This window comes from Pagrus major, chromosome 8, assembly GCF_040436345.1.
Source record: "Pagrus major chromosome 8, Pma_NU_1.0".
Lineage (NCBI taxonomy): Eukaryota > Metazoa > Chordata > Actinopteri > Spariformes > Sparidae > Pagrus > Pagrus major.
Genome location: NC_133222.1, coordinates 6,819,624 through 6,847,173, shown reverse-complemented (window position 1 = coordinate 6,847,173; position 27,550 = coordinate 6,819,624). Strand labels below are relative to the sequence as shown.

Here is a 27,550-nt window from a genome sequence, read left to right as displayed (position 1 = left end):
CGCCATGTATCAAACATTGCGAAATTGCAACAAAAGACAAACACCAGAAGAATAAATAGAGTTACACTAAATGCTTCACAGAGTAACGTCGGCACTGAACTCACCGTCCATTTTCGTCTCATTACGAGCTCAGAGCGCTCCAAATAACGAGGCTGATGTAACGCTGGAAGAAGTGCATTACAAACGGACGGTGAACTAAGACCTGCTCAGACGAGGAGAGTGAGCTAAGCAGTGATAGAGTGCAATCATTCAGCAACAGCAAATACATATAAGCAAAAAAAAAAAAAAAAAAAACCCCTAGTAAGGCTCGTTACATTAACACTATGGTCTGCTGCCAAACCCATTATTACATTCCAGAAGCACGTCTCTTTTCACGTTGCATAGCTGACACAAAACATTTCAAAAACTGTTCACGTGTTCAAAGTAAACTACAGAAAGTTCAGCTTGCACAGACGGAGTACGATCAGGTCTCAGAGTTGATATGTGTTTCTTTTAACGCAGCACTAGTTGGTTCATGAATGTTGCTCTGGTTTCAATTATACTAGTCATACTAGTCTACAGTGACTATTGGTGTAGGTTAAATGTATTTTTCAATTTCTGATATCATGTATTTGTTCATGTTTCTCTTTTTATTATGTTACTCCAATGAGTTTCTAATAAAAATTGTGTTTGATTTTAGCATTTAGACTTTTTGAATGTTGTGTTTTCATGTGACAGTACATCACAGTTAAACTGGGCCATCTTGAGGTACATATGATGCTGCTGTTCCTGTCACTTCTCAGAGGTTTAATGACATCTCCACAGGTTTGAAATCTTCAGCCTTGACCAAGTTTGAGTGTTTTGGAAGTCCTTTGCCCCGCAGGGCGTCTCACTGGTATCCGCCCTGGTAATCGCCATTCCCCAAATGTTCCTCCTCCTCTTGCATGGTCGCCCCTCTCTTCTTTTTCCAGCCCTGTTTTCGACCAGACGAATCGTCCGCGGTTCCGTAACTCCTCTTGGGAACCACCATGTTCTCACTGTTGAGCTCTGACTCTTCAGCCAGCTCGTCTTCATCAATAATGCCGCATTTATCCTCACTAGTGCTCTCAGGGTTGGCCCAGTCCTGCTGCTCTCCCGAGGCAAAGATAGCGTAGAAGATGACCCCTGAGTAATGCACCATGGACGCAATAACAAAGACATTCTGCCACTCCAGGCGAGTCTGTGGGGAGATGAATGGAGTCAATGAATTTCCTCTCTACAGCAGACTCACTGATCTTTAATGTACCACTGAGGCTGTAAATCCACTGCCTTACTCATGGCATCAGAAAAAAAACAACTGCAGTGTGTATAAAAAAACTTACAGGGATATAAATTATTAACAATAGCCACTGATTAAATTCTCTTACAATGATTCTCCTGTTATGTTTTATACATGCAGTACAGGAAAACCCATACTGCATGTTATTAAATATAAATAAAACTAATTAAACAGAATATGAGATCAAATAACTAAAGCATGCATCAATATATAGCCTGTGCAAAACAGCTACTGTACTGCTACAGATAAGCTTATTATACCTTGTGTTTGGTCAGGGCTCCAACAATTAAAGGACACACCATTCCAGACAGCGTGCCCACCCCGTTTGAAATGCCCATCAGGATGCTGGCATAGCGAGGAGCAATATCCAAATGATTTACATTGAAACCTAGATTGAAACAGCACACACAAGAGCGGCAATTATAAATCCTCTCCTTGTTTGGCATTTTCATATTTTGTATATGTGTGTACATCCACACACTGGTTTTGATTTTTTCGTCTGCCTTGACAACAATATATAAAATATTCAGGAGAAGCGCCAGTGTGCATGTATACTGCATCACACCCAAAGGAAAAGAAGTACTGCATTTCAGCTTTTGGAGTCTTTCACAATCGAAAAGATGGAGAAAAGGGAGAGAAGGCTACGAAAGAAAAAACAGTCTCTCTGCAATGTTGTGTGCATTTCAGTGTTACAACCAACTCAAGCTTTAAGCAAAAGCCTCAAGTTTTATGTTAAGTGTTTAAATCAAATTAAAGGTCTTAAAATTCAAACGCAGAAGTCACATTTTGTCCCCGTAAGGACTTTTGGTCCTGACATGGTTTAAGCCAGATATGGTCCCCAGTAGGTAACAAAAATGTGTACACAAACACACACACAAAACACAGATGTGGCAAATACCTGAGATGGCGAATCCACTGAAACCCACAGCCAGAACGAGGAAGGAGATGGCGACCCCTCGAGTGTGAGAAAATCCGACCACCAACAGCAGAGTTGCTTCCATACCAAATCCTGTGCAAAAATAATACAGCACAGAGTGAGTGAGTCAAAGAGTTCATATAAGACACAACACGATAAACATTTTTCAAATATATGCAGAGAAATTGTTCAGCAAAGAACAAAAGTAATCTGACTTTATCTCCTTAAATCTGTGGTGACATGGCCTCCTTTTATCACAACAATCTCCATCATACAGTAAAATCAGGGAGTGAGTCTCCTGGTTTCCATTATCAAGATAAAGAATGAAGAAACCTGTTGCTTCTACTTTCCCAATACATACCTCCACAGTTCATGAGTTTCCTCACATTCGTGGTAGACATGATTTTATTGCTGCGTAAGTAGTCGGCCAGCTGTCCTCCAATAGGAACTACAATTGTCATCACCATGTGGGGGACGGCGGACAGGATCCCAACCTGTTTTGAGGAAGCCACCATGTAAGTCAGTCGTATGATTAATTATCTCTCTTTATGGATATTTGTCATTGTCAGTGGAATAGCTGTAGTGAAACTGTGAGGCCAACCTTGCTGATGGGGAAGCCAAAGACTTCCTCAAAATACGCCGGCTGGCTGATGAGGAGCAGGTAGAAGGTCCAGCTGCGGCAGAAGTTGGCCACGATGATGGCATAGACGGGCATGGAGGTAAAGAAACGACGCCACGGAGTCTTGAATTTCTGTGATCGGAACACCAAAATTAATGGATGTCATTTATTCTGTGTGTATGTGTGTTAGATAACCTTAAATTGGCAGCGTTTTACACTCACACACCTCAGTCACGCTCAATTGGCGCATTGTTTCACCGATTGTGGTCTCGATGTACGTCCTCTCCTCCTCAGTGATTGTGGGATGTTCAGCAGGACTACCATACGCCAGCAGGAGCCACATGACATACCATATGATCCCAAAAACGCCTTTTCATGAAATGGCAACAACAAGAAAAAGTTAATGCATTCCTTTGTACGTAGACACTGGGTCAAGATTTTTCTCTATTTGTAGAAAAAGGCTTTGTAAGGGGCAGGACAGACTAATTAAAACAAGTGACGACCTTCTCTGGACCAGAAGAATTTTCATTATTAAAATGAAATGAACAAGGTATGAGTCACAGAGCTCAGACAGGAAAATGCTAATTCACATCAATAAATCATGAGATGATATCGCAGCAGAACCAGAGTAGACTTTTATTAAAACACGTTTGGCAAAGTATGAATTTGATGTCAGTGTTAATCATTTTAATCAAACTCTAAAGCTATTCAGATAATGCTTATTGGGCAACGCATACAAAGCGCAACTACCACAGAGCCAGTCGTGGATTACTAAAATGATATTGCATGTCACTGAACTGACACCTGATGCACAGCCTACATATCTCACTGTAGGTGGGTGAGAAGTAATGTCGTAGGCCACCTCCTCTTAATGACCAAAAGAGTGAGTGACTTAAGTCTTTGTTGTAATTTTATGAATGGTTCAATGGTTCATTCCAACATCAGTCTCACCGTAGATATAGAAGACCGAAGACCATCCGACGTACTGAACAAGTATTCCAGCTAAAGGCATGGCGATCACTGCTCCTGCATAGGATCCTGGGAACAATTGGTGTCAGATTTCAGTGTCAAGGTATTATTACACCAGTACTCACATCAGATCTCAGTGATGGTCAACTAAAAATATATCAAACTTAAGACTAAAAGAAAGGAGACTCTTTTACATATTTCATAAATCTGAATATTATACAGCAGAATTGCACAAAAACACCACACTGTATAGAGAATGTGTGTCTTAATAAAAAGAAATCATGAAAGAAACGCATTAGTTTCATTGAATACACGCTGTCAAAATGAGCCATTGGCACAGTAAGGGTGTTTTAATGTGTTTTCTATTATCAGACTGATTCAGTAGAATAGAGCACGGAGCATGAGAGTGCTTTTGGACAGTAAGCAATGTGACACTTCATTTAGGCGCATAGAGAGAGCAGCTCCTTCAGAATACGCAGGTGATCCGTGTTCATTACAAACAATGTCAAGAGGGTTTTGATGCACGGGTTGTCATGGCACCAGTTGAAAGTGCAACGTGGTTATTTTAATTTCAGGGGACACGGCAGTGGACAGAATCTGCAAAGCAAAATTTGCTCCCTCACATCCATTTGCTGACAGGCCCCTCTATGACTTGTCAGGTTGTGAGAACAGAAGGTAGACACAGACGTTTCTATCAGTGAAAAGCAGTTAGTGGAGTGTTTAGGAGCATTTTGACAGGAGGCAGATCGAGGCATCGCTCACCACAGAATGAAGTTGTGGCCAGTCGACTCCGTTCAAGAGGTGGTGCCCATTTGGACCACATCCCGTGGCAGGCTGGGTAGGTGACACCCTGTGGAAGATGTCAAAGTGGACATGCTTTAAGAGAATAGTTCGTCATTTTGGGAAACACATATATCGGCTTTCTTGCTGAGAGTTGGATGAGATTGCTCTCAGAGCCGTAGGATGAATATGACACTACTGAACTGAGCCGGTTAGCTTAGCTTAGCTTAAACTGAAACAACTAGCCTGGGTACTCTTGCTTGTTAAATCCATACAGAAAAATGAACAAGTTGTGCTTTGACAGGACTATTTCATGGCCAGAAACATTAAAATGGTACTGCACACAACTCCCAAATACAAATAAAACAGCAGTTTAACATATAACATGCTAATAACTTAGATTAAAGGGTAAATATATGAGATTTTAACAATTAATAAAGCAGCCAACAACAATGTGCTGTGTAAAGATGTAGTGGAGTAATGGCGTCCTAAGCAGAGAAAGATGTCACCCTCCCTCTGTGTGTGTTGTAATCTGAGTTTCTCTGTTTTTTGTGTTTGTAGCCGGTCCGGCCACACGTGCGTGTCAGTGCATGTGAGCTCATCTCCGTCCTCCCTGCATCGTCTTTCAACATGGTGACCTGGTAAGAAACTCTCTCTTAATAAAGCTAAACACTAAAGCGTGTTTCTGATGTAGTAACAGAATCCTGAATCATATTTGATCAGCGCTGCCTTGTCTGACAGTTTGATTAGAGTTCGGTGAGCTCCGTTATGAAGCAAAACACAAAATGGCGACCATCTAGTGACGAACTTCATCATATTATAGCTGTTTTCCCCTGTGCAAAGCTAAGCTAACCCACTGTGTTACTAGCGTTTGTTACTCACACACAGTTGATCACCAAAATGTATATATAACTACTAAAAGTTAGCAACGTTAGCTACCGTTAGCAACGTTAGTGCACCGACTGGCAACCACTTGAGGGGGCAGATGAGTCGAACAACAGCGATGTTGTAACAGGAATGCAACGAAAGGGGGAGATGGAATGCCACATTTAGTGGCTGAATGTTATTATTAACACTTCTAACTCTCAGCAAGAAATCAAGTAAGTCTATTTTCCCAAAATGTCAAAGTATATATACAGTCATGGTTTTCACTCTTTTGCCACTAACATTTTTACTCTTACCTCTACTAAGCCCTGCAGGATACGAACAAACATGACACAGCCGTAGTGGACCCTCGCTGCTGACGGGATGAACATATTGAGCACTGACGTCAGGAAAATGGCAGCCCCAAAGACCCTGTAGGAATACTGACATGTCAACATATTGTGTGTGTGGACAACGCTGAAAAAGTGATAACATCAATGTCCACCTTACATATGAATATAGAGCATTTTCATGGTACTGATAGGGAAAATGTAGGTACTGTTAAAATGCTACACTTTCAATTAAATAATTCCAATTACTTGACAGCTGAACATGCAAAAAATGGCAACTCTATCCACAGGCAGGCACACAATTCAACATGGAGAACAACATTTTCAAAAATGAGTTTATATGGAGCAGTTTGTTCAAGGAAACATCTTAAGAAATTATTGGGGAGCAAACACACTGCTCTTCAGTGTCTGAGCGCTAGTGTATATGTCTAATACTGGCAGGCAGTATATCTCCAAACATCTCACGGTCAAAGCATCTCCGTCAGCCTTATAATGAGACACATCTCACGCCTCTGCCTTTCACACACCGAGATAAAGACATCCCATTCAATCCAAAAGTTTGTGCTTCATCACGGCGGCGCCGCTTAGCTCCCTTCTCTTTTCTCCTTCACCTCATCCCCCCTTCCTTCTCTTTTTCCAAAACAGTGTGTAAGTGACACTTGTAATATTCCAGTGGCTGGTGTTTCAGAAAGAAATCAGAGGCAGGATCTTTCATTATTAACTCTGTCAGTGGCGTGTCCTCTTTTCCTGTGAAGCTTTTATTACAGGACTGCTATCTGCTCCATCAGCACTGCTCACCGCACCGTGCAGCTTTAACCCTTTAAGCACACATGCTGAGGAACCTTTATCTTTATTTTGTCTTTCTTATGATCCTTACATATGTGGTCAGGGCTGCAGAGACCATGACTCCATCCTCTGCTCATGGAAAAATATCAACAAAAGACAAAAAGCATGATGTGTCTCTGCAAACTTCCCATGTAACATCAGTGTCTGTCTCAGGGACAACAGCAGCAGTAGTCTCTGCACTGTGTTAAGGGCTGCAACTAATTAATATTTTTAATTATGGATAAACCATCACAATAAAGGAAGAATGGCTCTCAAAAAGCATCATCATCAAATTGCTTTTCTAACCAACAGCCAAAAAAAACAATAATATTAGTGAGACAGAAATTGTGTTGTTACAGTGGGACTTTTGACAGTCATGATTCATGAAGCGCACGTCACCTGTTGGCAAACAGCTTGTTGGAGATGAAACCACCAGGGATTTGAGTTACAATGTAGCCCCAGAAGAAGGAGCCGTGGATCAGCCCCACTGTCTCTGGGTCCCAGTTAAACTGAGCTTGCTGGAGAAGGAAACAAAAAAAACAGAAGCACACTCCAGCATTTGTTTAGAATGTTTACACTTTAACATTTACTTATAATGTTTACACTCCAGCATTTGTTTAGAATGTTTACACTCCAGCATTTGTTTAGAATGTTTACACTGCATCATTTATTTACAATGTTTACACTCAGATTTATTCAGAATGTTTACACTCCAGCATTTGTTTAGAATGTTTACACTGTCACATTTATTAATAATGTTTACACTCTAGCATTTGTTTAGAATGTTTACACTCAGATTTATTCAGAATGTTTACACTCTAGCATTTGTTTAGAATGTTTATACTTTAACATTTATTCAGAATGTTTACACTTTAACATTTATTTATAATGTTTATACTTTAACATTTATTTAGAACATTTTCACTCCAGTGTTTATTTATAATGTTTATACTGTAGCATTACTAAGCCAGTATTTATTCTGTTAACCGCCCAGTATTTCAATTCATCAGATTCCTTTCAGATTTTCCATGAAATATCATGTGTGTAGCATTTATTTATACTGTTAACTACCGTCATGTGTCACATACTGCAATATTAATCCATATTATCTACACTATAGTAATAGTGTAGTACAAGGCTCATATCTTACATCTCTATTTCTGGAAGCAATTTTATTTCTAAACATAAATTCAAGATTCAAGAAACTTTATTGTCTATCGCATAGTGACAGAAAATTATTATCGGTTAGGGCTCGAACAACATGAAAACACATTCACACCCTTGAGACCCACATATATATAGTTGGCACTTACAGTTTAATGCATATCATTTTGTTTTTACAGTTTTTTTATTACTTATAGTCTATATTTATTTTACCAACTCTTATTTCTTATTGTCGTCTCTATTTCTATCTCATTATAATCTCTGTGTGTCATTTCCATTCTAGGAGGAGTAACTGAGCGTTAAGCTATATCACTGCTGATTATGATGTTTTTTAGTAAAGTGTTATGAAAATGAGAATTTTATGAATGGTGGCCTCCACTATGGCAGATCTGGTCCTACCCAATGTTAACTATATGGCTACAGCCTTAGTTTGGCTTATCCTGCTAATCAGACTGATTTTGTCTCAGCAACAAGAAAAAAGACACACATCATGAAAAGTTCTGATGAGTCCATAACCCAGGGGTGCTGTCTGGTTGATGTAGCTACCTGAAGCACAGGGGTCCCATTGATATAGACAGTGTTGTTGTTCACCATCTCCACAATTGCCACACCAAGGTTGCAACGGATGCCAAAGGAGATGCAGAAGCCCAGGCCGCTGAGGATGGCAATAATGTAGCGCTTGGGCAGACCGCCACAGCTGCAGTCCAGCAGTGGGGCAGGACGTGGTGCTGATGCCACCGGACGCCCATCCTCCGTCAGTTCAATGTTGTCCTCTTCTTCTACATTGCTACCATCTATTTTCCTAAGAAGAAAGTATTAGGGAAAAATCCACAGTAAGAGCAGGAGTACTAGTCAGTTGTTATGTGTGATTTTTTTAAGCTATATTTGGCAGCAAGTCAGACAAGCATACAGTACTGTTGTGCGAATATTGCAATCATTTCTGTCAGATTTATAAAAATGTGGAAACACAAAGTAACACAAGTCTCTCTGCTCTCTTATTAAGGCCGTGAGGTGAAGCCAAGACACGTGACCAAAAAGGTCACATCAACTGCAGTTATCGAGTTACTTTCAGGTGCATCACTCTCCACGCCTGTTCCACTACCCAGAATTCATCTCTGTCACTGTGCCCCTGCACCCATGAACTGCTTTCACCTGTCTATACAGGCGTTCTCCCCAGCAAGACACAAATTAACAAGAAATGGGATCAGTTTTTGATATCAAGCTCTCAAATCTTCACTTATTTTAGGATAGTGTTACAAAGAAATCAGTAGTGTCTTTGCAAATGTAATGAGTTTTTTAAAAATATTTTTATATAATTCATTGTATTGCTATGGAAAAGAAAATATTTTATTATTTTTTCTAAGTCAAAAACTTCAGTCAGTTAGAAATCGAGCCAAGCAGACTTGCTGTGGACACGATTCTTTGAAGGAACAATGTGGTTGGTAGGTGTCAAATAAAGAGCTGCAGCATAAAGAGTGAACTGCATCGTGTGCTCATTTTGTGAAATGTGGTTTTCCATCCAGCTTCCCAAGTCCCAAATTGTGTGGTTTTCACCATATTTGGTTTGTTTGGGCCATTTTTAAAAGAAATAGTTGGAGTGTTGGGGTATCTGATCAGTGTCAGCCTCTTCACATCAAATATTAACTCCTAAGATGAAAAATGCAACATACAAGTTTTGCAAAAATCAAACAAACTGCTAATTTGATAGATTTTTTCATGTCATATCTAAATTGATCAACAGCGAACACCAAAAATATTCACATTTTTCATTTGTTCCTAATGCAAATCAATGCATTCTTATTAAACAACATGCATATTAACAAAGTACATTCTTTTTCCAGGAAATTGCCTACTTAGTGCTTTATCTCTCAAAATGACAGCAATTCTCGTTAGGTATGCCCCCACCACCGCAACACACTCACACGTCTGTGAAATATGTATCAGATATGAAATATGTATTAATGTCTTAAAATAAAATCTGTGATCACATCACAGGCAATGCCTGGCAAGCACCAGAATCAAATATTTATTTATCGCCAGGATCTCTGAGAACACGTTGGGCTTAATGTGCTCGCTTCCAGGCTCTCCGCATCCCTCTGATGTTTCAGCCCCTCTCCGTTGAGCATTCTTACAAAGTTATTTTAAAAATTAATCTCCACCGTCAATGCAATACATGGATAATGAGCGAAATGCTGATTTCATCCCGTGGAGTGTGGATCAAACAGCCTCCACACACATGCATCCTTCCCACCGCTCTCCATGCGCACCCTCTCACCTTTGCAGTTTTCCGAGAGAGTCCCCCACTGTGTTCTTCACTTCCTCCTTTCCAGGCTTAAGCACCTGTTCCTTCAAACCTGCTAACCCACCAAAAGGCATTTTTTCTCTGCTTGCGTTGTTTTCTCTCCTCCTGAATGTCTTGATACCTCACTACACTTTGCTCTGAGAAAGGCGAAAATTAAAATCCCCCTAGAAGCTGTTCTTCATCCTTCCTGAGTTTGTGGCACTGGGGGTTGGCTCCACCTTTCAGCGGTGCCACAGGTCCCTCAGAGGTAGGACAGACTTTTCCTCTCCACCTTTTCTTCGTTGTGAGGAGAGGATTCAGTGGAGAAGTGCAGGGGAGGATGATGTTGAAGTATTCCTCAGTAAGCCAGAGGCTCTGGAGCTTGTTTCATCTCAGGAAGATCCAGTTGAGAGAAAAACTGATGAATAAAGGACAGGAGTGTAGTATCCAAATCTAGTCTCTAGACATTGCGAGCCCCCTTTTGTCTGCAGCTGAACTGAATGGACTGCTTAGATCTCCTCTCCATCTCATAACTCATCCATCGAGGAGGGGCAGGTGTAGCTGGTTTCACAAGACCCAGCCCCCTCGCTTTACTCATCATCATCATCATCCCCCCAGCACCACCCCTTCAGCTAGTTCATCTGATAGCAGCCCGGTAGACCCACGTTAAATTTGCATGAGCTTGACAAGTTGCATTGAGGACAGACGGGAGTAGCTGGACTGCTGTGGTGTAAAATGGGAGCAGGTGAAACCTTAGACAGAACCATCAAGTACCAGGTTTACTCTCCTGCTTTTCCACGACTGCTATTTACACTTTCTTCATTATTGAGGGAGTGACAAAAATCATCACTGAACAAAGCATGAAGCCCTGTCGCTCATAGACTGAGCAACAACACCATGCCTCTTACCATTTGACACCCACAGGCATTCCCTGAAATGCTTATTTTGCCAGGAGGGTGAAGCTCATCATTCTCCAGAGTGAGTTTCCCTTTTTGCAGATAATCAAATATGCAGCATTTCAGGGAGACTTTAAAATTTAAACAGTAGAGCGGATGGTGTGGGCCTGAGCCGTAACAGTATGTTTTACTGCTGAGGGTGGTGCTGGTACTCCAGCTGTTTCTGCACTCCATAAATAAACTGAGGGCTCGCTCCCCAGTGGACGCTCCTTCAATAAATAAGGCGCTTTACACCAGAAACATCACAGCTCTATTACAGGAAACTGACAGGAACTGCCTACCTTCACTTTGGAGGTGCTGATTAGATACAACTTCAGAAATTAGATTGAACTGAGATGTGTGTACTTGCGCCTGTGATCTGAATAGCAGCATTACTGTTTATAAAACACGCTTTTGGTTGTTAACAAATTAATACAATTTTCAACAAAATCATTAAATCAGATGCTTGAACAATTAATTCAAGGTTTTGAATAACAGGCAGTTAGGCGAGGGCATCACGTTGTGTTGAAAACTGGTGGGGACATAAGGGCACAGATCACCCCGCTGGTGCCCTATGTTCAAAAAAATTATATGAAAGTGCCCTCTTAGATGACCCTATGGTAGATGAAACATGATAAAGTGCCCTCTAGGATGCTCTTTCAGTGCCCTTGTTGCACGCTGTTGCCCCATCGCATACAGCTAGTGCCCTCAAACATCCTGAATCCACCACTGCTTCAGCATATGTGATCTCAGACAATGTGATGTCCAAGAGGAAAAAGTGGGGATGTGTTAAAAACTACGTAAGCAAGCTACACTGTAACCTATTTTTTGAATCCAGAAAATAAGATGCAATGATCTGCAAACCTTTTCTATTTAACTATCTAATCAGCCTTTTCATGGCTTTATTTGACAGGACAGCTTAGAGAGATGACTAGAAACAGGATGAGAGAGAGAGGGGGGATGACATGCAGCGAGGGGCCACAGGTCGGCTTTGAACGCTGGGTTGCTGCGGCGAGGACACGGCCTCTGTGCACGGGGTGGACGCTCTACCAGCTGAGCTACCAGGGCGCCCCCACATCTATTATCTGAGGAACAAAAACAGTTTTCCTGCACATGCTGTTGTTTGTTGCTTACAGCCACAGCTGGTCTCAGAGAGGGGTTTTGGGTGCACCATTTGGGCGCACCGATGGTTGATAAAAAATGATTAAGAAGTCAGACAAGGTGTTAATTGTAATAAAGTATTTCTAAATGTAATGTCTCAACATGACACAAAGGATTGTCCCCTAGTCTTTCTATTTATAAGTAAGTCGTGCCTACCATCTAGTGTCTGGAATGAGGAAGTGACACATCATCGTTCTGCAGAGAGACACAGACTGTATAATCAATCAGTGATGGAATTAATTAAGTACATTGCTCAAGCACTGAGCTGTTGTAAGTAATATTTTGAGGTAGATGTATTCCCATTTTCGGCATCTTCGTACTTCCACCCCACTCTCTCTATTCTCCCTTCATGCACTGAAAGATACTTGTATGAACTTAGTTTTAAATGCAAATCCAAGTGAATGTATTTCCCTTAACCTGGTGCCTCAAACCTTCACACAGTAAACAGCATGAATCTGAGCTGTGTGCTTTCTTAAGGCACATGGGTCTATTTGAGTCAGATTTAGTTAAAAGTGCAAAGAGGTCATCAGAGTTATCCCACTAGTCTGGAAAATTGAAGGCTGCATGCTCCCATGCCCCTGATTTTAGTAATTATCTTTGCGGAGCATGGCTTTGTTTCTTGTGAGCCACTCATGTGAGCCATAGTGCTGCTTTGGATGTGGGTCAGGATAATTTATAAATCAAATCACCAATCATCAAGAATTTTGTTTTTTTAAAACTAAGCCCAGCACTTTCTTGTTCTGGTTGCCGCCAGATTTCAGTGTCCTACAGTTATTAATGTCCACATTCTGGTTTCTGACACCGACAGTCAACATTGAAGAATTCACATCCAGCTCATCAGCATTGTCATTTTTGAACGCCTGTAAACATTCTCACCTTTGAACATATCCTGTTGTTTAAAGACAGTCCACATTCACTAGAGGGAGTCCTTGAGCTGTGTCACTCCCACACTCACCAGTACATTACAGAATACACCACCTCGCTACAGTTAGCATGAATAATATGTGTGAGTATCACCAGGCTGCTGCTGTATGTAAAAAAATTTACTTCAGATTTCAAACTGATATATTTTCGACTTTTAGCTCATTTCCCTCACATCTGGGATGTACATTGTTAAAAATATGTTTATATGTAAAAAACAAATGTTAAAAATTAAATGCTAAATATGAATATTACATCTAATTATATATGTTAAATCTAAATATTACATGTTACAGCTCTACAATGTTTAAGTTAAGCGTTTTGGTGACGTCACTAATGCGTCTGTTGGCTGTGTGGTCTTTATAATAACATATTTTCCAAGTCTTATATTTCATTGTTTTAAGACATACTGCGACTTTCACGACTTGGAAAATTATTACTATTACTTTAAAGAGGTCATACTATGCTTTTGGGGTTTTTGCCTTTCCTTTATTGTGTTATGTAGCATTTTTGTTCATGTAAAAGGGAGTTACTCTCTCCCACTGCTCCTGCACTGCCTGAAACACCTGGTTTGGAGTCGAGCATTTACTTCTGCAAGTTATGTGTGTCACTATGTTATAGGCGTTATATAAATATATATTTATATATGTATTATAAAATATATACACTCCAGTCAGTCAGCAGACATACAATGGCGACTGCCGCAGCAGCGTTATTTTAGATCACACTACCTTCGTCAGCATGGCCCACTCTACTCTGCATCTGATTGGCTGCATCCTGCCCGTTAAGTAATGCGAGATGTATCACTCTGCAGCTAAAACAGAGCACTCAAGACACAGTGTGAAAAAGGGATGCTGCAGCAATGCACCATATGAGAAAAACAATGTTTTTTTGAAAATTAAAGTATGTGAACCTATTCTACTAGGACCCCCAAATAAAAGCATGAACCTGAAAATTAGCATAATATGACCTCTTTAATTACGAAAAAATGCGACTTTCTTGACTTTAAAAACCATACAAGGTTGTTTTTTTTTCAAAGTAAGGTCTCATGAGGGAAACTATGAATTCAACAGGTGACCAAATCCTACATACTGCACCTTTAAAGGATCACTTCTGAGATAAACCACCCTCCTCATCAGTTAACAATCCCTTGCTTTGTGATATGAAAAAGGCACTCAAAGTATCTTCTTAGTTCTGTATTTATTGTTGAAGTTGTGAAAAACTGGGTTAGCTAGTCAGATTTGAACGCACCACTCACACACGCGACGTTTTTGATGATTACTAGGCAACGGTGATGAAAAAAAAAAAAAAAAAACGTCCGCGTGGAGCTGGCAGCAGTATAAAAGCTCCGTGTCCGGTTGATCGGTCTTCATAGTGATGGAGGTGAAACGCGCACACGTCAGGTGGGAGCTGACAGCGGGCAGCTCTCAGGTCAGTCGTTAGCTGCTCTCTCTCTCCGGCCACAGATGTGAGCGAGTTTGTTGAATCATGCGTGTTGACAGCAGCAGTGCTAGCTTACACCACCGCGGTAGCTGCAATTTACGACCAGATGTCTGACATTGCCCGGGAATGGATGGACCGAGTTCACACGCTGTAAAAAACACCCGGGACTAAGTGAAGAAGTCGGGCAGATTTCGGGGGGGATACGGCGCCGTGACGGACTTTGTTCACCGTGTTGGTTGAACCCACAGTGTGTTTTTTTTTTAACCTTTCCTGGCACTCGACGACTGGCGGGATAATAATATAAATGATGAAGTTTAAGCCCAACCAGACCAGGACGTACGACGGAGAGGGGTTCAAGAGACGAGCGGCGTGTTTGTGCTTCAAAAACGAAAAAGAAGACGAGGTAAGCGGCGTGTCGACGGCTCGAGTTGGTGGTTAAAGCGGTCGTCACTGGAGGAGAAGGGAGGGCATTTACTAACACTTTACTTTCTGACAAAGCCCCAAGTTTTTGTGTAAAAACCAGGCAGGCTGGGGTTGTGAGTGTTTATATTGTGTATTCAGCTCACCAGCGCCTTTTTAATTGCTGTGTTGGGCAGAGGCGAGCATAACTTGGCCCGAGATATTTTACCTACTAAACAACAGGGAGTCTTACAAGCTGGCACCCGCTGTTAACACCCAGCAGGAGACCATCATTTTCATTTCCTGTCCAGGAGGAAAACTCATAATTCATAAGGACGAGGCTTTCCTCAATGTGTCCTGGCTTCAAGTCTTCATCTTTGACAGTCCTGCACACTCAAGAATTTATTTGATTTATATATTAATACTCTCATAAAACTTAGTGCCACCTCCTATATCAGCCTGTAAATACCTCCTGTCATTCAAATAAATCCACTCACCAAGGTGGTGTCTGGTTTCTAACTTGGTTATTGTACAGAGTAATTTCCTTATCAACACATGTCGTTGTGATGACTAATCCTTTGGTCCTGCACTCCTGTTGCTGCTGCATTTCCTCCCAACATCCCATCTGCAATCATGTTTCTTGCTTGCTCTGAACTGTAGTGTAATGGCAAATGGAGTGCAGCGACATCTGTCTTGTTGCTTCATATTCAGTCTATATTTCGTGATGCATCATAGAGCAAAATGTGCAAAGGCAGGACTTGTTTGCACACACTTGCTTAAAAATATTGCCTTCAGATTGTATATAATTCTATGTTTGTTTTGTTTATGCCTTAATAAACTAAATAAACAAACTGAGCTTAAAGGACAACACAGTTTCATACTGTTTTACTGTTATATTTGGCGGACCCTGCCACCTTTCTAGCTTCAGCCAGTGTTCTGGGGACCTTATTTTCCTCTGAGAACAGCTTGTTTACTCAGATATGGAAACAATAAGTATTTCTGAGTTTGTGTTGTTGCCTCATTAATATTGTAAATATTAAAATTCTGAGTTCGAACTCCTCCTTTTTAAATAAGACTTATTACATGAAATACTAATATCCAAGGCATATTGCCACCTCACAGGGTATTGTGGGTAATGAGGAGGTGGGGTGACTGACATTACAAGTGTACAGGTTTGAATGAAGCTAAAGATAAACATTTTGTGATATGTTTTTCTTTGATGCTGATGAAATTAAGGGGATTTTGTAGTTAAGGTTTAAGGCTGAGTTAATATAAAGAAGTGAAACACTGGGGGTGGATGAGGAGCTGTCCTAGATCACAATGTGTCTGCCTAGTGACGGCAGCCCATCTCAGGACCACATGTGATAGGGGGAGTGGGGTCGCAGGGGCCTGGCTGGGGGCTGAGTGTTACACTGTGTGCTAAACACCAAGTGACCTATCAGCTGCAATTTATAGAAACAAGGTGCGTGCACTTTCTGTCCCCTGACAGATTTACTTTCCTGCTCCTCATGCTCCCACCCTCTCTCTCTCTCTCTCTCTCTGCCCTGGTCATCTGTGACAGAGTGCTGACATCTGCTCAAAGTCACGTTGATTATTGTTGATTGTGCTGGAAGTTGATGAACCGGTCTCATATAGCTTGGCTTGTATGTCATTCTCACTGCTTTGCTTTGATTGCATGTGTCGCCCTTTATGTGGTAAGCTATCCATCCAGTCTGCATGCCTGTTTTACAGTCACTTCCTCAACATGTCAGCTGGAGTCCAGGAGGCAGAAAAATACTAGGCAGGATGACTTCACACTGGTTGTAGAAACATAAGGTCATCTGCCCATACGACATGCTTTAAGTAATAATCTGGTGAATTAGTCTTACATAGGGCTGCAACTAACTATTATTTTCATTGTCGAGAAATCTGTCCATTATTTTCTTCTAAATCAATTGGTTGTTTGGTTTGTAAAATGTCAGAAAATGGTGAAAAAATTTAAACTTACACCGAGAGCTTCATGAAGGACAGTACCAGTAGTAATGCTTGTGTAGTGGTTTGCATTATAACATCATTGTAAATTCAAATTATTGTGGCCAATCAACGTACCAGAAAATATGATAGACTAAAAGAAACACAACCCCTACTTCTGTTTTTGCTTTAACTTCTCGCCACATGATACAGTTTCTAGCTTAGCATGAGTATAATATCTGTCGACAGCATGTGAGCTGGACTGTGATCAGGTGTTGATCACCTTAAAGCTGATGTGGACACTCCAAGCTCTTCCTCACTCTGGGCGCTCTCTCACTGAGGTGTGTGGAGCTTGTTGGGGTCATTAACCTCCTCTGCTGAGCTCTTTTGTTGTCATACTGAAAGGCAACTGCTGATCCAGTGGTTTTAGAGCGCAGGCCTACGTGTTTCGCATGGCGTTTGTGTGAAATTGCGCATGCATGTGTGTGTGTTGTGTGCATTTGTGTCAGTGAGACAGCTGCCAGTGTTTCCGCAGCCTGCAGGGCCCTGCACGGATAGTTTACAGGGCAGAGATTCAAATGAGACTCGTCTCTGTTCTCATCCTCTGCGGCTATTAATTTGCCACCTCATTATCAGTCATGACGCAGCAAAGTCTTCACACCACATTAATGTGACGTACAGTTTTGTGCCCCTTTAAGACATTAAATAAATCAGTACGGTGCCTTTTTATTTCTAATCAGAATTATTTCAGACAGAGGGGGAATACAGCGCTGCAGCACTGGACAGTAGGAGAAAACTGATGTGTTTTTGAGCATTGCAGCTTATAAACCTATTCTAGTAGCAACCCAAAATAAAATTCTGAAGTTGAAAATGAGCATGCGTCTCCTTTTTAAATGTGAAATCAAACTAGGAAAGTGTACCATTCTTTTTCATCCTTTGGCTTCTATATTTTTTTATACAATTGTCTATAGTTGAGTGATTATTATTATTATTTTTGATAATTTGAGCCACTTCAGTTTATGTCTTCCTAATTTTAGAATGGCACTATAAAGAGTAGGACCAGTGACCAGTGAAAGATCAAGCTCTGCAGGATTTAGTGAGTAAGCCAGATTCAGTTTACTGATGTTAGATGACAGAAAAATCACAAAAACCCACTAAGTGGGCCTGGTATCCATACATAAATATTGACAGAGAAGCCTGTGTTAAGGATTTGTCATCGTCTCCAGAGAGTTTGTATATGCAAGGACAGACACAGAGAGAGTTTGTCACACCCATATGCATTAAATTGTTTGCACAAATGATCCAAAGCATGTTTACAGATGAACAGGTTCTCTTTGTGAGTGTATAATGTGCTGATTCATGTTGAAGTTTATGTCTGAATAAGCTCAGTTAGCAGTGAGACTGTTAAAATAATGTTTATCTGAGTCCTGAGATTTCTTGTGGGTTTTTATCTTTATCTTGACCTGCTTACAGCATGAGTTACAGCCAAGGGTCACACAGTATGAAGTTTCACTCATCACAGTAATTTCTGAGACCAGCTTTGACAGCAGTGAAGATGTTGTCATTAGTGCTCTTCACAAATCTTCTGCCATGCTTCCACTATCAAGTCTCAGCAGGCATGCAGACACCTCTTATAATTAGGAAACCTTTGCTGGGACAGTTGTGTTTGCCCGCAGTGTATAATGTGCAAATAGCTGATTTCCGATGCTGGTTTTAACCTAATCTTTGCTTTCAAGAGAGCTGTTATAGGAAAATGTAGAGGCTGCACATGTCTTGTAGAGTTCAGAAAGCATTCACACGTGAACTTAATGTGGGTCAGTGTGATGCCAGATGGGGTTTAAGGTCAAGCGACTGCTTCTCCTGAGGGGCACCGTGCTCAAAAAAGACTAAACTACATGCATTTTAGGTCAGTTAAAGATAGTGCGAGGCTTCAGTTGGATTATTTTAAGACTAGACTGATGATTCGTCATCTTTTTGTCATGTTTTACGGCTTCTCAAGCTTTTAATGTTTTATTGTTTTCCATTTATAAAAAAAAAAGTATTTGTTTATTGTATTTTTACGCTAATGATGGCTGAAATACAGCACTGCAATGTTACGTGTGGACTGTTTTTAGAGAGTTTTTAAAAATAAAATAAAATAATTAATCTACATTAGAGTGTCTGCCTTGAAGCGTAAATGGCCAACTTTTGGCACTGCGTTAGCAACATGGTTTCTGCTAGCAGCCTGGCTGCTATCCAAAGCAAAAAACAACCATAAGAATCCAAATTTGACCAAGAAACCCCAATCTCAGTGCTATGAAAAGGCAGAGGGAAACTTGTTTGTATTATTAATGGGCAGGTGTTGTTACTTACTGATCTAGTAGAAAGAATGCCAGTTCTGAACTGTCTTATGTCCTGCTGGTGAGGGAAAACACATATTGACCTCACCTTCTTTGCCTCCTCCATCAGTGGAGTTCTTCATCTTTTGCAGTGTAGTGTTTCCAGTTATTCCAGTTGTCCTACCGTTACCTGGGGATAGCGACCGGGGGGAAAACAATGCCTCCTGTTTTGGTTGCCCAATGGTGGATCACCTCCTTTACGCCGAAATGCTGCCTTCATTTTTGCGTGAATAATCGAGCAGGTGGAATAGCATGGTGAAAGCGAGGTTCATAGGAGACCAATCTAGATGCAGATGGTGTCATTTTTCTACAGCCATTATACGGTGCAATCAATATTTACTTCAGAATGACGAGTAGTAGAGCAGGAAAGTGAGTTTTTGTGTTTTTCATGTGTATTAGTGTTTTTAATGCAACATTGAACACCAGGCTGACTCTCAGTCACTTTTAAATTATGTGGCAAAGTGTGTCATGCTCAGCAGCTCAGTCCACACCACGCTCGTATTGCATTAAGGAAACGCACTGAATGACTGACATGACATGCGAGACGTTCGATACACATCCTGCCACCACCAGACACCTATAGTGGTGAGGGACACTAAACTTGGGCATGCCGTTTACGTGTTTTTTGGCACCCTGAGCTCAGTAGCAGTGACCTGAGGAAGGCCTTTCTCCTTGAAGGTGATACTGGTGAGCAGCAGTCGACATCCGGACCAGTGGATCGTGCCAGGAGGTGGAATGGAGCCAGAGGAGGAGCCGTGTGGAGCCGCCATCAGGGAGGTGTACGAAGAGGTGAGCTCATCCACTGAAAAAATAAAGACAACACTCACAGTGACACATCATGTATCCGTTCTTCTATATTTTGTGGTTGTGGTTGGCCATTTGGCATGCTGTATGTATTCACTTCAATTTGTGCTAGTACAATGTGAAAATAAACTTTCAGAAACTTGGAATTGTATTGTTGTTAATGGGGTCAAAGTTGTAACACTAATGATAATGCAGGTTACAGGTGGACTCAGCTGGTTGTGGGAATTTCCAGCCTGTGAGTTGTGAGAGTCAGCTGATTGTCAGCATTACTTTCACAAGGTCTGCTGTCATAAAATGAAAGGGGAAGATAAACAAAAAGCAAACCATGAACATTGGGAAAAGGACACTGTGAACTAGGTCACTTCATGGGTCCAAAAGGTCTGTGGTTTGGAAGTCAACTCCCCAAGACTCAGATGTTGGAATATGAAAAAACAGTTTTTAAAACCCAGACTCAGGCCTGTTTTGGCCTGGATAGAAGTATTTGGCAAAAATCCATAAATGTCCAGTTAATTGTTCTGTGCTTCAGTAAAGGGGGCTGCTGGTAGTTGGCCAAAGTGTTCGGCGTGGAGTGAGCTGTAAGCTTCTGCCTTGGACAGTAGTGGTGCTGATAGCTTTAAAGTATGGCAGTGACATTTGGGAAGGGTTTCCAGTTACCCACATCCTGTGCCTCCCAGACCAGACATGTATCTCAATATGGATGAGCTGCAAACTAACTACTATGGCCAGCTAAGGATTCAAAACAATGTGGATAAAGCAATCGTCTCTGTCTGTTTAGCGTTTCAAGATGTTCTTACTGATCCAGGTGGATCTGAAATGAAGTCTGAAGCCAGCCAGCAACAAGAAGACTTATTTATTGATTCACAAAAAGCTAATTATACATGTATCTGCTGTCTTGAAGCGTGCTCCACAAGCTGCCTAGCTTTATTAACACACTCTAATATAGTGGTTGCTTTTTTGTGAGAAAAAAGGTTGGGATCGAGTGAGCACTCTCTTCTATCTCAATATTAACCGCCCTGAAGAGGTTCCACTATCCAGAATATCACAAGGAAAAGCAAATGTCTGAAAATGACAGCACATTTTCTCTACCCCTCCAGTCACTTCACAACCTAATTTTAGAACTTCTCATGGGGGTCCTGACCCCCCAGGTTTTAAAACCACTTCTCTAGGATATATGTCAGTTTCCACAGCTAAGTGCAGTGGCCGCAAAAATCTGTCGCAAAGTGTGCATAAGCAGAAATGGATCTCGACTCATGCACTGTACTTGTGTGAAGCCCCTCTGTGTCATCATGCTGTCACTCAGACTATGTTTAGGCTTACCTGGTCATCCAAGCCATGCTGTCTCACCGGCACGTGGCCATGCTAGGATGGTGCTAAGCCACAGGGTTTCCTGACGTGAGTGAGACAAATGTTTGACTGAGAACGTGGACACACATTAAAACGGGGACAAGCTGTTCCTAATACCAGGTCACGTGTTCTTGCTGTGACGCAGCTGTATGAAAACATTGCACAGTGAGTGTTTCATTTAGATTTGTTGGCGTCAGGAGGTTTCAATGAACTTAATAAAAAAAAACACTGTGTGGTCACTCAAATGTTAATGTCTAAAATGGGTCCTGATTGGTTTTTCTTCATTTGTGTGCAGGCTGGTGTGAAGGGGAAGCTTGGCAGACTACTCGGGATATTTGAGGTACGTTGTCAAACTGTCATGGAAAATTGTAATAAATTCTCACTCGGCATACACAACATTATATTACGCTGTTAAAACCCTGTATCAGCTTAGCTGGTAAGCCTGCTATCATGCATAGGATACCTTGGCAGGTATGCCTCATGTCTCTGTGCCAGTCCTCCGTCAGCGAGAGAGTTAAGTTGTTGTGTTTTATGTAGTGCCTACAAAGAAACAGTGCAGCTAATCACAGTAAATATAAGCTTTACATGCATTGCACCAATACGGTTTAGTGCAATTACATAATGTAATGTCTTCATCCAAACCCTTGCAGCACAATCAAGACAGAAAGCACAGGACGTACGTCTACACCCTCATAGTGACGGAGACACTGGAAGACTGGGAGGAATCTGTCAACATCGGTATGCCTCCAAGTTTCACTTGGTTATCATATGACTGACTGACAGCCTTGACGCACACAGAAAAAAGTCTTTTGCAACAAGTACATCTTGTCCCAGTGGTTTATTGAACTAATTTAATTATATTTTGAAGGGGTTTTGGTCCTTTTTGTCACATAAGACTAGACAATTTTCACTATTTAGTAAGTAATTAGGGCCCCTCAACCTACTGCACTGAGACAAATTGAAGATGCCACCACAGTTTCTGTTTGCATTCAGTGTAAACCGAACAGTGTACACAAAATGCGGTGTGTGTGTATCCTTGAGGTCTAAGAAATGTGAGCTTTGCTAATAAAAGACTTGCAGAGCCATTTTTTGAAAGTATAAGACACACACAAAAAAAATCTTCTTAGTGAGCATTTCTCTTTCCACCTGACAGGTGTGGCATATCAAGCTACTGATGAAAGAGAATAATTATTACACAGGTGTGCCGTGGGCTTATCAAAACGATAGGCCACTCTAAAATGTATCACACAACACAATACCGCAGATGTTGCAATTGGCATACCGACGGCAGGAATGTCCATGAGAGCCGTTACCTGTGAATTGAATAAAATATTAAATCAGCATCTTGATATGCCACACCTGTCAGGAGGATGGATAACCTTGGCAAATGAGAAGTGCTGACTAATACAGATCACAGATTTGTTCTCAAAAAATCTAGAGAAATGAGCCTGTTGTGCACACAGAAACAGTGAAATATTTACATGCATGTTTGCAGTAGCTTGAAGTCTTCCTCTTCTGTGCCTTTGTTGGTTCATCACCAAGCGTTCCTTTTGAATGTTGCAACCACCAATTTTCACGGCAGATATTTTGGACTTGTCAAAGCAGGAAAAGCAAGTTTGTCACCAATAATGTTAACGATGGCGCCATTAAGCCACGTCAGTGAGCATGTACAACACCAGAGCCCTGGAACTAGCTCGCCTAAATGGTTTGCCGCCATCCTTAGCCAAAAGTCAAAATGTCTGCCCTGAAAATAGTTTATTACCGATAGTAGAATAGCATAAAACCGGCGACAGAATGTGAATTTGGTTGCCTGCATGCTCTGTGTGTCCTCTTGATGTGAATGAGACAAAAAATATATATAAATCATATCAGTACACAGATCATATTTCTGACAAATGTAAGTGATTTTGCTGGGGTTTTTTGAGGGTACAAAAAGTCCTATGTAGATCACAGGTCAGAAGGTCCAGTTGGCGTCAAGACCATAAACGGAAACTATTGAGAAAGACTGTTGGGGCCTCCAGTCATCACTCTGTAAACTGAGAAACTGGGACACATACCTGTGGATGAGGTCAATGCACCTGATCTAGTGTTTACGGTCCCAAAATGTCGCAACAATTTGCCATACATACTTGTCCCATTTCCTTGACAGTGTTCCATTTAAAAACGACTAAGATGATTGGACGATTAATTGATTAATCGATAGACATGACATGAATCTGCAGCTGGTTTTGATTCTCCATTAATCGTTTCATTTTTCTCAAAGAACTGCAAACTTCCTTTGGTTCCAGCTGCTCCACTTTGAGGAACTTGTTCTCTTCTTTGTTTTATTTAATAGAAAACTGAACTTAAAGATTTTGGACTGTTTGGTTGGACAAAACAAGTTTACAGTGATGTTTTCTCTCATCACTGTAAACTTTCTAATGTTGCTCTAATACTTTTCTGGGGACTTAATAATTAATTAAACTAACTTCTAACTGGGCTGCAAAAAAGTGGTCGTGATAATTTACTCCCCTCACCCACAGGAATAGTTCAGCCTGTTCACAAGGGGGAGGAATGTTTGCTGTCCCCAGTTGTTTTCCAGTTATCATCGCTCACCACAGCCCCCTCCTCACTCGTCCTCTCTCGCCCCGCACGAGGGCTGCGACTGAGCGGAAAGAGCTCGGCACTACTTGTCTAATTTACTCTCCTCCCGCTGCTGAAAGGCCAGAGGTTGTGTACTTCAGGGTGTCAACATAAAGTCTCACACCACGCTCTCATAATCACTGGCCACGCCCAAGTACTTTACCAAAATGCTGTTGGGAATTGAATGGGAGGAGATGATGGGTTTGAAGTAAAGTATAAATAAGTACCAGCTGATGGTTTACTGGACAGATCGTTTTTGTGGAAGGTGCTTTTCTTAGGAAGGTTTGGTGACATGAGAGCTTCATAAACATGAAGTGAAGTAGGTCAGGAATGTCCATTCCCGCTCTGCCTTTAGTGCTGCAGCTTTAGTTTATTCTTGAGCATGTTGTATAATGTGGTTTAGCAGTTTTAAGTTAATTTGTTCGTTGAGCAACTTTACTCACTGCTCAATCATGTTAGTCAGTTAGTTTGTGATGTACTGTGTGTGTGAAGTTCTGATCCCAACTAACATGTTAAAACACCAAGTTCACACAATAACACAAACTACAAACGGATGGCTAGTACACTTGACTTGGCTGTTGGCCTCAAACGGGACTCAAACCTTAGTTACCTGGTTGAAAGCCAGCCCCAGTGCCTTGCCTCACCTTTCTGTTTCTCTCTACCAGCAGTGTTATCTGCTTTCTTCGTGTGTTTTTATAAAGTCGGCAAAAAGATTCAGCTTGTGTTTAGGATAATTTCATCTGCGATGCTGTTGTCATAACAGCAGGTGAGCTGTGTGTGGAGGAAGCTTATTGTTAAATATGTAGCCAGTCAAAACCACCGAACAACATCACAACAATCAGGTGCACTTACAAGTTTGTCTCTTTATTATCTATTGTCAGTACGCAGGAGGGGACGAGCGGGGGCAGATTGTCCGGGAATCAATCGATCGCAGATGGCGTTGTTCTCTCGAACATCAAAAAAAGTACGAAATGCTAAAATGGGTTGGCAAATATGCTTGGCTGGGCCCTAATATACCTGGTGCACCGCTAAAGTAACATCTTTGTGCGGAAACACTGCTGCATCTCCACAGTGTGTGACAGTCACCCTCATACACTGACCTCTAGTGGATCGGCAGGTCCATTACACGCTTTGGCATTCGAGTGGGCTGATTCATCAGCAGGATGGAGGCCTACTTCAAGGGCTTTGATCAAAGTACTTGCTGGATTGTCAGCAGCTTCTGAAACCTCTCGTCCCACGTCTTTCCGACATCTACATTTCTCATTTTGTGTAACTTTCCATCGCTGTCTCAAAAGCGGGTTACAGGGTTAGTCCAGACAACTGCCAACATGTTAAGCGTAATCCCCAATTGCAACACCAACATTTACCTGTTGATCAGTGTTAGCCAACCTTTCCTTTTCTTGAATGTTTCCACAGGGAGAAAGAGGAAGTGGTTCAAAGTTGACGAAGCCATCAGAGTCCTGCAGAGCCACAGACCTGTCCATGCAGAGTACCTACGCAGGCTCACAAACACCTGTAACCCCACCTGCAGTCCCGTGTGCAGCCCGACTAACGGCAACACCCCGAGCTCCCAAGTGATGGACAACAACACACCTCACTATGTTGTTTGCTCCACACAGGGCTCACATCTGGTCAACAGATAGGACCTTCACCGGCAGCTAGCGGCTCTTCTAACAGGACACCAGGATGGACATATCTGGAAAAGACTTCTGCATTGATTGCATTACTAACGCAGCCTCTTAATATGTACAGTATGGACTTCCTTGAAGTTGATTTGACACCGGTTCCAAGTGGGCTTGAAGAGTGCCAAAATGTTATCCAAGTGTATTTAAGATTTTATATGGATATTTTTTAACAACCATCACCAGCTAAATAGAGCAAATGTGTAAAGCAACGTGAAGGTCCTTTTTAGTCCTACATGCTGAATATTTGAGTAGCAGTGCACCGCGCTTTTGGGTGGTTTCCTGGAAGCCAGTACTGGGAGGCGTTTGCTCTCAAAGGAAGTCATATCCCCACAGTGACTCAGTGCCAAATAATGCCCTTCTGCAAACCGTTCTGAAGACGAGTAGCTACATTGGTGTGGATATTTGATTACGATTCAGTTTTTGTGAATTATCATGACACTTTCTGGGAGTAAAACTAATGTGACCTCCGTGTAGCTCAAGTCCTGTGAGGTATTTTGCCTTAAGGGAGCTGAGGGGCAAAGTCTGTTTAGATTCAAGTGTGAGCAACATTGCTCCTCCTGTACCTTTTTAAAAGTACACAGTACAGTATCATCTCTGATCACTAGTAACACAGTAATAAAGATGAGATGAACATCTGCACACTGGAATGGAGTTTTAAATAGTCCTTCCCCACACATCCTTACATTTGTACATATATTTAATGTTGTCAGGCTGAACAAATGTCAGTATATTGGCACAGTTCAATAAATATCAGCTTTTGTATCGCGGAACAAAACTTTCAAATGTGCCAAAGAAAGAGCGCATTCAACACTACGAACAGACTGTATCATACAAACACAATACATATCTTCTGAAAAAAGTATTATTAATATTAAGCGCGTTGGACAAATGTGAAGCCATGTTAAAGGAGCAATATGTAAGAACTGTAAGAGATGAGATGACCTCTGTAATGCAGAGATACCTGCTGAAGTTAGCATGCTAACCACCCAGCCCCGGCTCCTCCAGCTCCAAGCACCCAGTCTGGACCACTAGCTTGAAGGCTAACTGAGCTAACGGCAGCTGCAGATAGCAGTTAGCGGTTACTCTGGTGATATGCTGCCCCCTGTTTCGTTTTGAGTTCGAATTCGACAGGTGGCCGTTTCTTACATATTGCACTTTTAATGTCTGAGAAGACAATAAGGAGGCCTTGGTTCTTCGAGAATCACAATGTGTTATAAGTGCCTTCACAATCACAACAGTAAATTGTGTTTATTTTCTAGACACTGTGCACCTTACTGACTGGAGGGAAGTACAATCTGCCTTACACACTGTCAAAACCAGACCCTTACTGTTCTCAGCTGTTAGAGTCAAACAAAAAGGATGTTGAAGGAAACTACGGATTGTTGTTACAACTGAATGTACATTATTTAGTATGCATTGACTAGATGTATTTATTTGTGTTTCATAGGGGATCACCCCTTCCCATCACGTACAGGAAACTATTACAGGAAGTCATGGTCAGTGTGTAGACCAGACTTTTTTTTTTTTTTGTCAACATCCCAGAGGAAGCTAATTATGTGATAAATTCAGTTTATTGAGCATCATTAGCCCTTGTTCTTAAGGAGCATGGGAAATTGATTATTATGATTAACCTTTTTTTTTTTTTTTTTCTATGTGTGACTGGAATACTCTGCTGTGCACCATCATGTTGTGTGTGTAAATAAAACATCAAAATAAAAATGTATTGATCATCCACAGTGCCACGTTTTAATCAGTGCAGTGGGTAGATGAGAGACGGTGTTTATACTCTTGAATGTAGCCAGGCTGTAACCATCCTCTCCGTGACCCCGCCCATTCGCCGCCG

General features: G+C 41.5%; 2 protein-coding genes across 3 annotated transcripts; one reads left to right on the top strand and one right to left on the bottom strand.

Annotated features, from left to right (window-relative positions):
• Nucleotides 1-868: 868 nt before the first annotated feature.
• Nucleotides 869-10,160, bottom strand: slc17a8 (solute carrier family 17 member 8). Its single transcript, XM_073472412.1, has 12 exons — nucleotides 10,060-10,160; nucleotides 8,331-8,586; nucleotides 7,020-7,138; nucleotides 5,763-5,877; nucleotides 4,564-4,651; nucleotides 3,784-3,870; nucleotides 3,059-3,201; nucleotides 2,815-2,964; nucleotides 2,575-2,707; nucleotides 2,196-2,306; nucleotides 1,558-1,685; nucleotides 869-1,198 (listed from the first exon to the last, which is right to left on the bottom strand). The coding sequence occupies exons 1-12, from the start codon at nucleotides 10,158-10,160 to the stop codon at nucleotides 869-871; spliced, it is 1,761 nt and encodes a 586-aa protein (XP_073328513.1).
• Nucleotides 10,161-14,428: 4,268 nt separating this feature from the next.
• Nucleotides 14,429-27,439, top strand: nudt4a (nudix (nucleoside diphosphate linked moiety X)-type motif 4a). 2 transcript variants are annotated; one of them, XM_073472311.1, is made up of 5 exons: nucleotides 14,429-14,513; nucleotides 19,931-20,041; nucleotides 21,696-21,740; nucleotides 22,051-22,138; nucleotides 25,439-27,439. In XM_073472311.1, the coding sequence occupies exons 1-5, from the start codon at nucleotides 14,460-14,462 to the stop codon at nucleotides 25,663-25,665; spliced, it is 525 nt and encodes a 174-aa protein (XP_073328412.1). In that variant the 5' UTR covers nucleotides 14,429-14,459; the 3' UTR covers nucleotides 25,666-27,439. The 2 variants fall into 2 exon arrangements, with proteins under 2 accessions (XP_073328412.1, XP_073328411.1); XM_073472310.1 differs by having other exon boundaries at nucleotides 14,445-14,928.
• The last annotated feature ends 111 nt before the right edge of the window (nucleotides 27,440-27,550 follow it).

Coding starts and splice junctions, on each gene's coding strand:
- slc17a8 (XM_073472412.1), bottom strand. CDS start 10,160: ATGCCTTTTGGTGGGTTAGCAGGTTTGAAGGAACAGGTGCTTAAGCCT. Junction 3,871..4,563: donor GGCCACAACTTCATTCTGTG/GTGAGCGATGCC, acceptor AATTGTTCCCAG/GATCCTATGCAGGAGCAGTG. Junction 2,307..2,574: donor GAAACTCATGAACTGTGGAG/GTATGTATTGGG, acceptor ATTTTTGCACAG/GATTTGGTATGGAAGCAACT.
- nudt4a (XM_073472310.1), top strand. CDS start 14,830: ATGATGAAGTTTAAGCCCAACCAGACCAGGACGTACGACGGAGAGGGG. Junction 14,929..19,930: donor AAAACGAAAAAGAAGACGAG/GTAAGCGGCGTG, acceptor TTCTCCTTGAAG/GTGATACTGGTGAGCAGCAG. Junction 20,042..21,695: donor TCAGGGAGGTGTACGAAGAG/GTGAGCTCATCC, acceptor ATTTGTGTGCAG/GCTGGTGTGAAGGGGAAGCT.